Genomic DNA, 18,279 nt, shown 5'->3' with positions numbered 1-18,279 from the left:
ACATGATAATAAATAACACTCATCAGTCCTCACCTGTGCTAACAAATTATCAATACATATTAATTGCAAGCATCATATTATAATATAAATGATTAGATCATATCTCATTCTAAGATACGGTGAACAAATATAAACGAAACATATATATTATTTAGCGAGCACTACTAAAAATTAGTGTAAATAAGTAGAGTCGTGCTCACAAGATCGCGATCCTTTCAATAACCAATTATATAGAATAAGCATAAAGTAGCGTGGTTGATAATTGTTATATAATTTTTTTAAATTATTTATATGTTTTTAACGTGTAATTCTAAACAACTAATAAAAGTTTTCCTGCACGGGACATAGGCTTGTGATGATATACCCCACCCCACCATTTGCGAGGCACGGGGCAGTGGCAAGGACGAGGAATGCGATCCCCTAGTCTTGGTACGTGCCGTGCCCATCCCTACTTTACATAAATATCGATATCTCTTTTGAGAGATGGATAGTTAGACCATTTTTCCTCTCGTGCTTTTCATATACAAATATAAACTACTTTTCAATTCTTTTCGACAAATCCTCCAAATCCCTCCTTCACATGTAGAAAGGAGCAAGTATTAGTGAGTGATTACTATATATATCAAAATAAATCTAGACCCATATGAATTTATACAAGTCAAAATTCGAGAGGAGAACTCATATAAAGAGCAGGGTGATCCTTGAACCAACTTTATTTATTTGATTTCAAATCAATCGGAGACGTGTAGCTTATGCCAAAAAAAATTATTCCCACAAATTGTATTCAGATGCACGAAGCACAATGCACGTCCGAACCCTAGTAGGTATTTTATTACTCTCCCACGAATAACTTTGCATATATGTGAAATTGTTTATATATGTACGTATGTATGTCTGTATCGAGAAGGAAAGGAACCTCCCTAAGTTCAACCTCTTTATTGATTAAAGAATTCAGTTTTGCATCTCAAACCTTGCACTGGCATCAATATCTCTCCCAATAGTCAACATTTCCCTATGAAAACTCTCTCTCTTTCTCCCTGAAACCTCCGCAATGGGTTCCCTAGAAACCGAGAAGCTGGTCCAAGACTCCCTCTCCGACCACCACAAGCCTCCGCCGCTGCCGCCATCAGCCGCCACCTACTTCCAACCGAAAGCTTCCAAGAACCGCCTCCTCTCGCTCCTCCTCGAGCCCATCCAATGGCTCCGGATGCTGTCCGACAACCTCAACCCGACCTTCGTCCTCGGCGTCTTCGTCGTGTACGGCCTCAACCAGGGCTTCGCCGGCTCCTTCTTCAAGGTCGTCTCCGACTACTACTGGAAGGACGTCCAGCGAGTCCAGCCCTCCGCCGTCCAGCTCTACATCGGTTTCTATTACATCCCCTGGATCATGAAGCCCCTCTGGGGCCTCCTCACCGACGTCTTCCCCGTGATGGGCTACCGCCGGAGGCCCTACTTCGTCGCCTCGGGGGTTCTCGGGGTGGCCTCGGCGATGGCAGTGGCAGCTGGGGGAAGCTGCTGGTGCCTCTGGCGCTGACATTCCTGACGGGGCTGACGGCTTCCCTGGCCATTGCCGACGTGACGATTGATGCGTGCGTGGCGCACAACAGCATCAAGATGGCGGCGCTGGCGCCGGACATGCAGAGCCTCTGTGGGTTGTGCTCGTCGGCCGGAGCATTGATCGGGTACTCCACCAGCGGTTTCTTCGTTCACCACATCGGAGCTCAGGTCAGGTCAAAGTTTCTCTTTTATTTTATTTTTTTTCCCTTTAAAAGCTTAGCATGGTCAAATTAGCTGGCCTTTTCTATTAAATTGCTTAGACTATCAATTAACTAGATCTTGGACAAACGGGGTTTTCTTGGCCCTACACGTGAAAGAAAAGATTGACCACTCACAGTCAAATTTAGCTACATGTAATCATATCTCTTGCCTCATAGAGTTTCTTAAAACTCTATGCTTTTATCAACAAAAGATAAATAGAATTACTGGCTTTTTAGCCTTCAGTAAAGAAACTTTAAGCAAGTGCGCGTGGTAATCAATCTCACATTTTGCAAGAAACTACTCTGTTCTTTGGGAAATTGCTAGTAATTATATGTGGATAATGTAATTTTTGTGGGCATTTGCAGGGAGCTCTGGGTGTATTAGCAATTCCGCCAGCCTTGTTGATAGTTCTTGGTTTTGTAATTCATGAAGTGAGAACAGACGTTCTAAATTCCGAGAAGAAGAAAAAGGTCAGCATCATTTTTCTATTTATTTCATTTTGCAACGCGTTTCTCATGGTTATATTTTTATCTATTTTTTGCGTAGCTATTCGTGCTATAAACTGACCCTAATTTATATCTGGGCCATACCAAAAAAACCATTAAATTATTCACTTCAGGCCTCTCTATTTTATAGCTCAACTGGGTGTGACCCTTGGAGCTCGGCTTTAGCTAATTTAGCCCTAAAGAATATCAAGTGGATGTTTATTTACTCAGACCTCATCTGGGGTTTCGTTGACATAATGACAGCAACCGATCCGAATCGGAGAAGTGCATAGCGTGAAGGTTTGGACGTTCAAATCAACTTTTCTTCCGGGGTCAGGGTCAACGAGGGTATTTAGGTAACTTCGGTTAGAGCGTCCTTAGCAAAATTCACCAGATTAGTGGGACAGGTGATGTAAATACGCGATGGCAACATCTGTTTTTTTTTTTTTGGAACAGGATGGCAACATATGTTAACTACTAACAGATCTATAATATTTTTGCCATCAAAGGTTACAACCCCAGAAGTAGCCTGCCTCAGAAACAGTTCCTTTATTTTACTTAAAATTATATCATTTGCTAGATAAAAATGATTCCATTGTTGACTGCTATAGCTCCATTTTTCTATCTATAACCTTCCCTGTGTTACTGTGACCTCCAGCTTGTATTATTCTTGAAAGAAAGCGTGTGATCTCTCTCGAGATCCTCTAGGTTAAATTGCTTAATTAAAAAGTTAATGGATGAAGTAGGAGATTGGCATAGATTGAATTAAATGAAATATTACAAAAAAGGTGATGTTATCTTCACCGGTGGATTCACCGCGACTCTGACCAGCGATCTCATTTTGCCAGAAGATCTTACGAACTAATCCTGTGACTTGACCACCGTATCTCAGGGTCTCTATCTGGGTTGTTTTCAGTAACTCATATGCTTTTGATCGTGTTAATGTGCGAAGATGATGCGAGCGACAATAATATACATAAAACTACAGAAAAATTAATCTGTCATGTGACGCTTTGATAGACACCCAAGAGGAATGGCGTGTAGATTATATGATGCTCTAGTCTCGACTCTCGAGGAAGTTTTAGATTATAGTTTGACTGGCTAAATGTCATTGTCTGTTAATATGAACAAAAATCTTATCAATCGTGATTGACGTTAGCTACCAAAACATATTCTTTCTTTATTTGATCTACAAAAGATGTTTACTACATGATAGCTTCCATCTATAATAGCATAATTGTAGTATTCGGTGTGTTTTTTTTTTTTTAAATATAATTCTCTGGGGTAGGATTTGGGTTTTTGGGTGGTAAACTCAATAGTTGCCATTGTAAATATCGAAAAAGGCTGGTGGTAAGATAAACGACCGGCGACTTTTTTTTTTTTTTTTTTTTTTTAAATGTAATTTGCTGGTTACTTTCCGACGAAGTCATTAACCTTTTTAATAGTTTGTAGGTTTAATGATTTTTGTCTTAACTTATCAAATATTATTTGCATAACCTCACCGGCACTTAAAATTTACTAACCGTTATATGAAATTACCAATCTAAATTGGAGTGATGTTCCACTTTTTTATCGGTTTATATTTGGACTGCCAATTCTCATTTGAGTTATCTACCTTGTGGTACATTAAGACGCTTTATTATTATTATTATTATTATTATTATTATTATTATTATTATTATTATCTATAGAAAGACCTACTTTGATTTAACCTTGCAACGTAATTTGCGCATAAGCATCGAAATCCAAGAAAGACATTTCATGAGGTGCATTAAGGTTAAATCAACGAACCAAGCATTCTGACTCATTCATTGCATATCAAATGAGAGTAAACTCAAAAGTTTGAAAAAAAAAGATCACTAGATATCAAAACATTGCATTATACAGATTTTCTTTCTCAAGGTATTGACTATGATCAATGTCCAGGCGACGGAGAAAATAGGAGCGGCGGTGAGAGGCATGTACGAAACGATAAAACTCCCCCAAGTATGGAAGCCATCTCTCTACATGTACCTGTCCTTCTCTCTCAACATCAGCACGCACGAAGGCCAGTTCTACTGGTACACCGACCCGAAAGCCGGCCCCGCCTTCTCCCAGGAGTTCGTCGGCATGGTCCACGCCATCGGCGCGCTCGCCTCCATGGTCGGCGTCCTCATCTACCAGAAGAACCTGAAGGACTGCTCGTTCCGGAAGCTCCTGTTCTCCGTGCAGTTGCTGTACGGCGTCACCGGGATGCTCGACCTCATCTTCGTCCGGCGGTGGAACCTGGCGCTCGGGGTGCCCGACTCGTTCTTCGTCATCGCGGAGGAGTGCGTGTCGCGGGTCGTGAGCCGGATCCGGTGGATGCCGATGATCGTGCTCAGCACCAAGCTGTGCCCTCTCGGGATCGAGGGGATGTTCTTCGCGCTGCTCATGTGTATCGACAGCCTAGGGTTCCTGAGCTCCAAGATGGGAGGAGGGCTGGTGCTTAACCTGATGCACGTCACCAGGACGGACTTCAGTAACCTGTGGCTGGCCCTCCTGATAAGGAACGTGCTGCGGCTCGCCACGCTGGGCCTGATCTTTCTGGTCCCGGAGGCGGAGCAGTCCGACGTCATCGTTGCCTCCGGCGCGTTGAGCAATAAGAGAGGACACGAGAATGGCAAAGACGCCGACGACGATGACGACGACGGCCACCACCACCACCGCCATGAAGGGTTACAACTTGTTCCTATGAGTGAGAAAAGCGAGGTTTAACACTAATCGATTTTGTACAGACATCGAGGCATCTATTACATTAATTGATATAAATTTTAAAAAAATTTCGTTGCATATCATTGAATAAGATGAAAGGCTCTCTTTTTCTTGGTTGTCCAACTCTAGGGTTTGGCATCTTATGCTTTAGTGCTGGAGAAAACGTGAGATTCTCTGAAGTAGAAGATAATTTCAATATTCTCATATTCATGTGCTTTAAGCGAGATTAATTTCGTTTTTTTTCTTCTTTTTCTTGGCATTTGGCCTGAAATACCCATTATCCACGAACTAAGTTCCGAAACAAAGGATAGTCCATTTTGACTTGCGGGATTCGGTCTCGCAAGGTTCATTGCAAACTCAACCTGGGAGCTCCTAGGGTGGGGGGATCCGACTCCCGTGAAATTAGAGGTGATTGATTTTCTATTCAATTCGATCTCACCTAGGAATTGAGAATCTAATCGGGAAAACCGGTTCTCTAGTCAATGAAACCGATCACTTAATAAATAAATTTATTACTATTTTAGAATTTATAACTATTTTGGACTAAATGCGTGACCTGGTGCCCCCTTTTGAGCTTTCGTTGACCAAGAGAGGGGCATATACGTCATTCGATCTTCCCTCTTTTCCATTGCGCAAACGCGTCATGGGACCCAGCCAGCTGCACCTCTCTCCCTTTCTTTCCCTGACCCCCCGGCTCCAGCTGCATTTTGTCGTCTTTTCCGTCCTTTTTAGCTGATTTAGAATCATCGTCGCGTTTCCAATGAGATGGATGAAGGAGTCTCCAAAATTTACCTAAACGTGACGAAATTAGATCTAAGTTGACTGAGTCGAGGTTTCTTTTTCGATTTTGTTTCCTCCACGACCTTGGACGCGAGAATCATGGCCGGAGGCCGAAAAGGGCAGTTGGCATCATGGAGTTGCAATTGATGCTGTGCGGAGTTGACTAGAATTGGATATGAGCGTGTTAAGATACGCTTAATGACCATTTTATTTCTATTCAAGAATTATGTTTCTATTCTAGAAACAAGTTTAATTTGTGGAAGATAAATTTATTTAATTATCATTTTTCTATTTCTGAAATTATTTTTTTTGTTCACAAATAGATTTAAAATATAATTGAAAAGTAAATATTTTCTACTTTTTTATTTCTAGAATAAAAATAAAAATAAAAATTCTTCTAATTGCTCACCGTCGCTACTGGTTGATTGCCCAGTTGCCACCACCCCTTACCCTGCCCATTGCCGCCTGCAGCTTGCTCGCTTGCCGTTGCCCATTAGATGTATGTCGTCTACCCACTCGTTTGCTCATCGTTTGCTCACCCCCTCATCGTTCGCCCACCCCCATCCATCGCTCTCTATCCACCTGCGCCCCCACCGATGCTTAGGAAGGATAAACTTTATATCATATTAAAACATGTATTTTTACTCAGAAATTTATCCATAAATAAGGATATGAAATTTATTTATATTTAGAAATCAATTTATGATATTTCTTAGCAAATATATAAGAAGCATGTCCTTACTTTCCACTTCCCAACACCCAAGTACTAGGGGTGTCCAAAAACCCGATCCAACCCGACTCAACCCGAACACGAAACAAGTTGAGTACATGTTTCGAGTCTTAAAATTATTTGGATAATTATAATGAAACGAGAAAACAAATATGTTCCGGGTCGGTTAGGGTCAAAACAATGTTTGGCCCGAACACATCATTGGCCTCTCACCCAAAGTCCTTAACTCAAACACTCTTCACTCTTCAGTCTTCACACTCTTCACTTCACGCAAACCCAAACACGAAACAAGACTCTTCACTTCTTATTAACTTATATATATAAATATCAGGTCAACATAAGAGTTTCGACTCCACCACCACCGAACTTGCCGCCGCCGCTGCCGCTATCAACGACTACATTGTCTCGTCGATTTCGCCGTCGCCCTCTTCTTTGCTCCTTGCATTCTAGGGTTCCTCTCGATCTGATCTCGCTCTTGAACAAGGAAGGTCTCTCGGTGTCGTTCTGGATCTGTTTCCTCCAGGTGCTCCGAATGTAGCTGGTGTTCAACCTGGTTCTGGAACGGTGTGGGTTCTGATCTGTCTACTTTGCAAGAGCAGGTTAGTCCTTAAGCAATGCCGGTGATATCCTCAAGCTAGCCAAATCCACTCTTGGGTTGAACCACGTCCTTGGCATGAGCGTCGCTTGGCTCTTAAAATCCGATCTTTTGAATGCCTTCATCGAGCTCAAGAGACAGAACAAGATGGATTTGGCCCTCAAGTTATGGAATTTTTCGCGCTTGGGTTCTTCCCTTGTTGGAGTCTGTGGTTCTAGGTCTTCGTTTTCTTTGCTTTTCTTGTTGGTTTTCAAATTCTCTCTTTGTAAGTTTGGCGTATGGTGGGAACAATATTTGCCTGTGAAAATAGGGATTGGAAGTTTAGAAGGCCATTTTTGCCGTCTCTGTGAGTTGCATTCTTTGATTAAATACTCTATACTTCTTGAAGTTTGACAGAAATTTACAAATGTAAGTGTGGGTTTATAAATAAGTCTACAGATTTTAAGTTTTGGGTTGAGACAGGTGATTGTTTGCTGTCTCCAGAAATTGAGTTGTGGCAATATTATTTTCCCTTTTGGATGTTCTTTCTACTTGGATCTTTGCAAGTTACTAGAGATGAACTGCCTCTTGATGGAATTGGTTAATTCTTTTCTTAACTGATGCGATTTATCTCGTCTCTAACCCTGTGTATGTGCATACTAGAGAAATTAGCTTGAATTTGGTCTACTGTTTCATGTTAATGAGTTTTATCAAAGATGAATAATTGCTACTTTGGACTGGCATAAACTGGCATTTAGGTTGTCCAAGTAAATTTTCCTTCCATCATTTTGTCTTCCAACTTTGACAGATTTTTTTTTTTTCATAAGAGTAAACTATTTGATAGGTCTATTACTTTTTCTGTTTCAACTTTTATGGATGAAGTCTGGAGGCTTCTCTTCCTCTGGTGCAACAAACTAATAATATTCTTAAAGTTATTGCTGTTACGTGGCTCATCATAGGTTTCATCTTCAAGTTTTTATTTTGTCTAGAGCATCTACCTGTGCTAACTTTTATGCAGTTATGTGATGGATCAATTGTTGCCGTCACTGTTTTCCATAATGTAAAATGTAATCGTGGGCTCATATATGTGACCTCATAGGTTAACGCATAGCGTTTTGCAGGCTGATTATGTGCAATATCAAGTTCAGAATCTCTTCCTTTTTTTTACCTCTAAAATGTTTCGACATTCCAAGGTGTTCTAAAAATTTGTCAAGTGCCATCTAATTCAAGCTATGACAACTATTGGCCAGTACAAAAGGTATTCCTTACTAAAATGCTAGTTAACCTTCTTGCTTATGATGCCAGGGATCATTTACTTTTTATCAGATTCCACTTAAAGGAACTCCACATGAAGTTACTTACTTTGCCGAGAAGAATCTGTACCCACTTATAGTTTCAACTCCAGTAAGTAATGCTTAAAACATTTTCTCATTCACATTCTTTTCTCCGGTATTATAGATGTACTAGAAGCTTATGCCTCCTTCTGCATAACATGTAATTTCCTCACTTGGCAGCATCACAATATCAAACTAGGATATATTTGTACATACATTTATAGACGACATTGATCATACCTTAGTTATTATACTCTCATTTATGATGTACCTGTGTTGTCCATTATTATTATTATTTTTTTTTTTGGTAAGGTAAGAATATATAAGCTAATAACCAAAATATACAAGAGGCTCGACACCAAAAACTTACACTCATAAAGACAACAAGTCAGGACGAGTGGAAGGGAGCCGAATAAAAGAAGAAGGACCGCAAGACAAGCGGACCAACCAATAAAAGCAAAGCAGCCAAAACAAAAGACAACAAAACTGTAGCTAGGACGGCAGCACAGTAGCAAAATGGCCGGAACAACTCAGGAGCAAGCAATCGCCAGATCGCCAAAAGGAAGACCACGAAGGAGTCGCAGCAGAAGAGCCCACCTACGTAGGCTCAAAAATATAAGTATCAAATCCCCAGCATCTTTGAAGTCTTCTATTCTTGTACGAGTTGGGCACATTCTTGTGAGTCAGAGCTTTGTCCTTGACAACCTTAATAAGATGGTTCTTTAACGCTGAGATAACCACAGCTTCACCACGAAAGATGACATCATTCCTTTTCTTCCAAATAATATGGCACAAAGCCCCAAAAGAAAACCGAGCCAAGGAATGGAAAAAATCATTTCCCGAGAGGTACTTCATAAGCCAAAGGAGGTTGTCCATCCAGGATCTATTTCGCCACGGAATGTTACATCTTGTGGCCCAAAAACGCAAGAGTTGTCGAAGTATGACATTCAAAAACAGATGATCTATAGAGTCGGGCTTATCTTTACAAAAGACACAACAAGTGTAGTCGATTCTCCCGTGAGACAGAGGCAAGCTTGGGTAGGTAAACGATTTTTAGTAATAAGCCAAAGATGGAATTGATACCTAGGAGCAATAGCGTTGTTCCAAACAAAGGAGGCCCAGGAACTCGGCTCCTCTTTCTCCTCATAATTTGCCAAGCCGATGCAACAGAGAAAACACCGGAGGAATCACCTCTCCAACGAAACCTATCCCGACTCAAGGAGAGAGCCGGAAGGGCTATACCCCAGCAATCCAAAAGGGATCTGAAACTACGACCCCGCGAATGGAAGAGGTCGGTGACAGTCGAGTATTCCTGGAGACCAGAGGCATCAATAAGAGATTGTGGGAATAAGTCAGCCAAAGGACCGATAGGAAGCCAGTGGTCAAACCATAAAGACACCGACAATCCATTACCAATTTTCCAAACAAAGTTCAACCGAAATTCCTTCCTCAATTGCAAGATCTTTTCCACGCCAAGAGCATGTGAGGGGAGTATGTGAAACCCAAAAGTTCTCATTCTTTAAGAAATTCAAATGGATCCACCTGCACCAGAGAGATTCCTTATCCGTGAAAATGATCCAAATATATTTAAGCATGGCAGCCTTATTGCATTCTTTAAGTCTCCGAATACCAATACCACCTTCATTCTTGGGGAGACAGACGTCCTCCAAGCTACTTTAGCCCTCCAGAGCCAAGGGAGGAACCCTTCCACAAAAACTGTCTCAATATCCTCTCAATACGATCCAAAACCGAGGCTGGTAAAGAAAAAACACTGGCCCAAAATGCCTGAATAGCATGGAGGACTGATCTGATCATTTGAAGTCTGCCTGCGAAGGAGAGAAAGCGGTGGGTCCAAGATTGGACCCTGGCAGTAATACGGTCAATTAAGGTAGTACATGCCGCCTTTACCCACTGGAAGAAATAATAGGTACCCCTAAGTAACGAACCGGAAGCTTACCTTCCTGAAAACTAAACGCCTAAATGATACGGTTCCTCAGGGAAGGCAGACCACCTGAGAGAAACACTTCACTTTTATTCCTATTCGGTGATAGACCACTCCAAGAGGAAAATATATCCAGACCTCTTTTCAGTAAAGCCACTGAGGCCCGGCCACTGACAAAAGGAATACATCATCGCGAAGAAGAGGTGGGACAAGCTAACCCGTTTGCATCTCCAATAATACTTAAAGTCCTTCGCAGAAGTGCGATCATTAATAATCCCCGAAAAAATCTCCAACACAATGGTGAAAAGATAAGGAGACATAGGGTCTCCCTGCCTAAGGCCTCGCCTCCCTGGAAAGAACCCATGTAGCTCACCATTAATAGAAATGGAATACTTTGGAGTTCGAACACATACCATAATAAGATGGACCATCCACTGAGGGAAGCCAAATGCCAATAGGGTTAACTCTAGGAAATCCCAATCTACTGTATCGTATGCCTTTTGGAAGTCCACTTTGATTGCACACTTCGGCGTATAAGGATCCAAATGGAAACCAGCAAAGAGTTCCTGAACCAACAGTATGTTATCCCTAATTCTACGACCTTTCACAAAAGCGTTCTGAGAGGGACTTATCAGGTCACTCAATACAGAAGCTATACGATTGGCCAGAATTTTGGAGATAACTTTGTAGATGGTATTACAGCAAGCAATAGGTCTAAAATCTGTCACTGAACAAGCATTCGGAACTTTAGGCACAAGTGCAAGGATAGTATTGTTTACCTGTTTAAGCAACTGTCCAGAAGAAAAGAAATCACGCACCGCCTCTAACACCGAAGGCCCAACAATATTCCAATTGGTTCTATAAAATTCAGATGTGAAGCCATCCGGCCCCGGGGCTTTACCACGTGGAAGGGAAAATAATGTGTTACGGATTTCTTCATCAGAAACAGGAGAAGCGAGGTAAGCCACCTGATCTTCCATAAGAGGACGACGAATAAACTCTTTTAAATATTGCATAGAAGGCGTAGCAATGGCAGCCTGCGAAGTGAGGAGCTTCGAAAAGTAAGAAACAAAGACTTGCGGTACTTGATTTGGGTCTGAATTGAGGAGACCAAAAGAATCTCTAACCGAGAGTATCCGGTTTACCAGTTGCCTTCTACTAACCGAGCGATGAAAGAATTTGGTATTGCGATCGCCTTCCTTCAACCATCGGATTCTCGATTTCTGTCTATAAAAAGACTCCTCCTCTCTACGCAGGTCCACAAACAAACGACGCTGAGTTTTTTCAATGTCCGCGAGGGCAACATTATCCGGGTTTTGCTGAAATTCCACCTGAGTACGATATAAAGTCTCCCTTGCTTCCGCTGTTCTAGAAGAAATATTAGAGTAAGCATCCTTGTTAAGTTGTTTCAGCTGGCCTTTCAAGATCTTCAACTTGGTCACAAGTCTGAACATGGGTACTCCATGAACAGGGCTACCCCAAACTTGGTGAATAATAGATTGAAAATTCGGATGTTCGGACCAGAATTCAAAGTATTTAAAAGGTTTCCGCGTATTAAGAGGGTTAAGAACTTTGACCACCATGGGAGAGTGATCTGAAATGCCCGGATTGAGAAAATTTGCTTCCGAAAAAGAGAACTCCAAGTTCCACTTCAAATTCACCAAAACCCGGTCTATCTTCCTCATTTTCGTTGAAGTAGACCAAGTGTATCGAAAGCCAATATACCTAAGATCCAAAAGAGCTCCGTTTGCGCTAAGCAATTAGCAAACTCATCAAAATAAGGAATCCAAGAGTTTGAACTACCAACTCGGTCAGACGGATCTTTAATGACGTTGAAGTCTCCCACAACAAGCCAGGGTGAGTCCTGCAACAGATTATTGAAATGGAGGAGGTTCTCCCATAAAGGTCTTCTCCGCACAAAAGTATGCTCTCCATAGATTGCAGAAATATAACAACTCAGCCCCGAAAGGTTTAATTTTAAACAACCATGTATAGCCTGGGAATTGGTAGAAATAGATTCATAACTAACCAAGTCCGGATTCCACCCAACCCAAATTCTACCACCAGGGGCATATTCATAGTTGGCACTCCACCTCCAACCCCTTATCAAAGTAGAGGAGATAGACTCAAATAAGGATTCGGGAACCTTAGTCCCAATTAAGCCGACAAGGCATAAACCGTTAGCGTGACATAAATCTCTTGATTTCAGCCCGCCTCACGGGATTCATGATACCTCTAACATTCCAAAAGCCTATATACATATTTACAAAAGCACACGGGAAATCACCTTCTTTTGGAGCCCTACGACGGCTAGCAGCCGCTTTAGGCTTCACAGAAGGAGGTGGGTCAGGGTGAAGTAGCAGAAGTTGCTCTTGGACGGATTCAGGCCCTACACTCTTCAGGGGAGCCTTTGGAGAAGGGAATCCGACAGACAAGAGGTCTTCATCATCCGAAACAGCTTGAATGCTGGAACTACAAATATCCTTAGAGCACTCACGGGATATTGAGGCAGTAGAAGTGTCCATCTTCAACAGGTTTCCCGTAGGTTCCCGATTTAACAAACCATCCGGCTCTTCAGAGTTTTTTAATTTCAGGGGCTGCCCTTCTTCAGCCCGGCGGGGCCGGCCAAGACAAGCATCATCTTTGTCCACATGCATGTTCTTTTTGCCCTTTACTTGCTTCCAACCCCGATCAACATCCAGGAAGAGCTCAGCACTAGCAGGTACAGAATCCAACAAAGCCAAATCACGCTCACCACGAGACCCGGAGCAATCATCACCACCCTTCTCCAATTGTGGAACATTATCCTTAGGAATCGCATCCAACAAAGAAACCAAAGATCCGGGAAATATCCGACCTTTATGAATTTTGCTTCAGTGATCCAAGGCTCCGCTTGGAGCAGGAGAAACAAGGGTTGTTGCATTTCCTTGAGAAGAACAGAGCCATCAGCCACATGCTTTGTGGGATAACTCTTACAACATCAGATCTAGCATCCAGAGGAGAAGGAGCAAGCATTTCGAGTAGCTGCAGGTCTACACTTATGTCCAAACATACCACAGCCGGAGCATGGAAAGGGTCTCCATTCGAATTCCACTCCAACTTCACACGATTCTCCATTATGCACCACCTGGATGGAGTCACAGATAGGTTGATCAGCTGTGATTTCCACACACACCCGAGCAAACGATAGCATATCCATTTGCTCCGTTCTCTTGTCTACATACAATGGCTTTCCCACAGAACTTGCGACTTTCCCAATCGCTTGGGCAGACCAAAAGGTTGGAGGAAGATTCCACAATCTCACCCACACTGGAACGGATAAGTGGGCATCATTTCTCGCCTAGCGCCGGTCTCCATTGTTGAAGAACCGAGGGACTCTAGCAACTGTGATAGGTCCCCCTTCGAGCAACTTTCTGCGAAACTCACTATCCGAAATATGAATGAAGAAGAACCCTTGTCCATTAGCCATAACTTTCGAAATATGCAGACCCCAAGCCTTCTTGAGAGCCATCTCGTGACTCGAAGGTAGACGTCTGCCTATATAGTAGCCCACGAGGCAATCATAAAGCATAGGATCAGCAGCTTCTACATCCGAGTCATTCATTTGGACCACAGGTTTGTTATTGATAATAGTTGGAGGGGAATAATCCAAGTCATACCCCTTCGTCACTACTCTCGCTACAGCCGCCCAAGTGCGGTTATTCGGAATTTTTGATTGACCCCTAGGCTGAGGCCGTTTAGATTGCGATCTCCCCCTGCTTCTAGCGCGCTGACCGGCAAGAAAACGAGGGGTTTCAACAATTCAGATTTCTCCTTCGACCCAAATAGAGCCGGGTCCTTACGACCAAGGTTCACATTCAAAGCTTCTTGTAAGGTAGGAAAACCAAGACCAGGGAGGAGAAGTGTTGCGAGAACTAGGCCCTTCCCCTCCATTATGGGCCCGAAATATTGCAGATTCCATCAGAACAGCAGAAGGCGCATCAGCAGCAAAATACCGAGCGAAACCCTAACCATATTCAGCCATCGAAGCCCAAAAGAGAGACCGCACCAGGCTCTAAGAAGAGGGGTTTTGAAGAGAGTCACCGACGCTCGATTACCCCAAAGCAAGGCCCCAAACTTCGGAGAACGGCAGCGCACCAGGACCCCGAGACGACCCACTCTGAAATCGCAGACGCAGACCCAGGGCTCACGGAGATCAGGCCCTGAACCTTGGCCTCGTCCTCGTTGATCCTCTGGTCGAACCCTCGCGGACCCGCCCTCGCCCTGACCCTCCCTTCTTCCCGCCTTTCTTCTTCTTCCCCGCCTCTTCCTTCTCAGCTGTGTTGTCCATTATTTTTTTGAAGCTCTCACTTCAACAAACTTTACTTTTATAGCTAGTGATACTTCTACCAGCTATTCTTTTCTTCATATTTTGCTACTTCATTGTCTCCACAAGCCTGTAAAGCTAATAGAAACTGTGAAGAAACGTTTTGAAGCACTTGGTGGAGTCATCTTCGAGGGTTGCTCGGTGTTTGAAGATTTTCTGAGCTAATATTACTAGGGGCAAAAGGAAAAAAAAAAATGTGCTAAATCAGAGGTACAAACTGATCATGTGTTTCAATTTTGCAAAGAAATAGTAATGCTTGTAATCTGCAACAGAGGATGAACTCATGACTATTTTTTTTATGCCTTCCAAATGCTAGCTTACTATAAATTATTGAAATAATAATTTGCACGCTCTAAGTGTTCTAAATATAAGGATTGCTAAATCTCTTCAGTGGGTGGTTCTATTGTCACAAATAAAAAGAGGAGATCTACAATGTGGGAACATTTTAAGGAGATTCTTGGTTAAGAAAAGGTTGAGTGTTTATATTGTAGCACCCTTATTGGTTATGCTAGTAGTCAAGAGACTAGCTCAATGTATCATCATCTAGCTAGATGTAAGGAATATTCATATGTTAACGTCGGAAAAAGGCAAAAAAGTGCCTCAAGTCAAGTTGTTGGGGGTGGTCAAGTCCTTGGAAATTTGATCAAGATGCTAGCAAAAAAGAATTAACGATTATATTTATTCTTAGTGAGTTGCCTTTTAAATTGGTGAAGCATGAGAGATTTCATCGATTTGTGAATAGAATCCAGCCAAAATTCTTAATCCCGCCGCATAACATATTGAGGCATGATTGTTATGATTTATACATTGAGGAAAGAAGCAAAATGAAAAAATATTTTTCCGAGACATCTTCTAGAGTATGTCTAACAATTGATACATGGACATCTTGTTAAAATCTAAGTTATATGTGTCTGACTACTCATTTTGTTGATGCCGATTGGAAATTGCAGAAAAAGATATTAAATTTTTATCATATCTCATCTCATTTTGCTGAGATAATAGGAAAAACAATTGATAACTGTTTGACTAATTGGGGGATCCAAAGTGTTTTTTCTATCACTGTAGATAATGCTAGCTCGAATGACTTGGGAGTTCAATACCTAAAAAGAATACTTAACTCTTGGAACTCTCTGTTATTGAGAGGTGAGTTACTCCATGTAAGATGTTATACCCATATATTAAGTTTGATTATTAGAGGAGGGTTAAAGGACATAAACGATTCAGTTGCTAGAATATATTCAGCCGTACATTATATGAGATCTTCCCCTAGCAGGCTAAGAAAGTTCAAGGGTTTTGTTGAGTTAGAGAATATTGAGTCAAAGAGTTTTGTGCGTTTGGATGTGAAACTCGTTGGAACTCAACATATACGATATTGGAATCAGTATTGAAGTTTGAAAGAGCTTTTAGCAATATGGAACTTTGGAATAGCAAATATGCCCAAGAGTTTTCCAGGGGAAAATGGTTGCCCACTAGTGAGAATTGGAATTATGTACGCCATTTTCTTCATTTTTTGAAGTTGCTCTTTGATACAACTATAAAAGTTTCAGTTTCTTCTTATGTTACTAGCAATAATACGGCAAAGGACGTGTACCGATTTATATGATGATTGAGAGATATTGTGGAAATGAGGATCAAAACTTGCGAGAAATGACTCAAAACATGAAAATGAAATTTCATAAGTATTTTGGCAACGTGAACAACATAAATCTCACTTTATTCATTGCTTGCGTACTTGACCCACAACATAAGTGGGACTATGTGAAGTGGATGATTAGTCGTGTTTATGAAAGCAATGAGGCAGAAAATTTACAAGAAAAAGTGATAACATCTCTGACATTATTGTTTGAGTAAATATCGCACGGGCATATGCCCTCAAAGCAACTTGAGGCTAAAGAACACAAGAATGGTAAGCATGTCGAGGTCCCATGATTGGTCATCATGGTTGGTGCTAATATTATGACTGAAATGTATTTTAGCCAAACTGGACAACAATATTTGGATGAAAAATCAGAACTGGACAAGTACTTGGAGGAAGCATGTGAATGTTATAACTCTAAATTTGATATCTTAAGTTGGTAGAAAGGAAATTCATCGAGATATCCTATACTTTCTATTGTTGCTAGAGATATCTTGGCCGTGCCCATCTCGAATCAGAGACGGCATTTAGCACGGGGGGTCGTGCGCTTGATGTGTTTCGTAATTCCTTGACCCCAACCATAGTGGAAGCTCTTATATGTGCTCAAGATTGGTTACAATCTGCGCCACTTTTACGTTCGATTGAGGAGGACTTAGAAAACCTTGAAATCTCTGAGTCAGGTGAGAAAATATGATTATAGAATATTTATACATTTCTTTATTTTAATGCATATGTTAATTCTCATTTTCGTCGTGAATTTATTGTAGAATTGTCAAATACAACCACGGAGTCAAGCTCAATGTTGACTTCTCTCGACGATTGATGTATTAGAGGTAAGTATTTTATAATATGCAATTTAAGTAAGTCCTATTTCGCTTTTTGCACTCCTAACAATATCTTTTGGCTCGTCTATGGGTAAGTTAACATCGAGCTTGACTCCGTGGTCGTATTTGGCAATTCTATAATAAATTCATGATGAAAATGAGAACTAACGTATGCATTAAAATAAAGAAATGTATAAATGTTCTACAATAATATTTTCTCACCCGACTCAAAGATTTCAAGGTTTTCTAAGTCCTCCTCAATTGAACGTAAAAGTGGTGCGGATTGTAAATCTTGAGCACATATAAGAGCTTCCACCATGGTTGGGGTCAAGGAACTACGAAACACATCGAGCGCATGACCTCCCGTTTTAAATGCCACCTCCGATGCTATAGTCGAGATGGGCACGGCTAAGATATCTTGAGCAACGGTAAAAAGTATAGGATATCTCGACAAATTTCCTTTCCACCAACTTAATATATCAAATTCAGAGATATAACATTCACATGCTTCCTCCAAGTACTTGTCCAGTTCTGATTTTTCATCCAAATATTGTCGTCCAGTTTGGCTAAAATACAGTCATAATATCAGCACCAACCACCGGGGACCTCGACATACTTACCATGTGCTCTTTAGCCTCAAGTTGCTTTGAGGGCATATGCCCGTGCGATATTGTTCAAACAATAATGTCAGAGATGTTATCACTTTTTCTTGTAAATTTTTGCCTCCTTGCTTTCATAAACATGATTAATCATCCACTTCACATAGTCCCACTTATGTCATGGGTCAAGTATGCAAGTAATGAATAAAGTGAGATTTATGTTGTTCACGTTGCCAAAATACTTACGGAATTTCATTTTCATTCTTTGAGCCATTTCTCGCAAGTTTTTGTCCTCATTTTCACAATATCTTTCAATTATCATATAAATCCCGTACACGTCATTCGTCATATTATTGCTAGTAACATAAGAAAACCGGAAACTTTTATAGTTGTATCAAAGAACAACTTCAGAAAAGGAAAAAAGTGACGTGAATAATTCCAATCCTCATTAGTGGGCAACCATTTCCACTTGGAAAGCTCTTGGGCATATTTGCTATTATGAAATTCCATATTCCTAA

General features: G+C 41.4%; 1 protein-coding gene across 1 annotated transcript; it reads left to right on the top strand.

Annotated features, from left to right (window-relative positions):
• Positions 1-984: 984 nt before the first annotated feature.
• LOC104437560 (probable folate-biopterin transporter 6) lies at positions 985-5,063 on the top strand. Its single transcript, XM_010050530.3, is given in 4 exon segments — positions 985-1,502; positions 1,505-1,725; positions 2,124-2,228; positions 4,170-5,063. Coding segments are annotated over 4 exon segments (1,587 nt in total). The 5' UTR covers positions 985-1,051; the 3' UTR covers positions 4,980-5,063.
• The last annotated feature ends 13,216 nt before the right edge of the window (positions 5,064-18,279 follow it).

Source organism: Eucalyptus grandis, chromosome 3, assembly GCF_016545825.1.
Source record: "Eucalyptus grandis isolate ANBG69807.140 chromosome 3, ASM1654582v1, whole genome shotgun sequence".
Lineage (NCBI taxonomy): Eukaryota > Viridiplantae > Streptophyta > Magnoliopsida > Myrtales > Myrtaceae > Eucalyptus > Eucalyptus grandis.
Note: the sequence above shows the minus strand (reverse complement) of the source record. Positions and strands in the feature narration are given on the sequence as shown.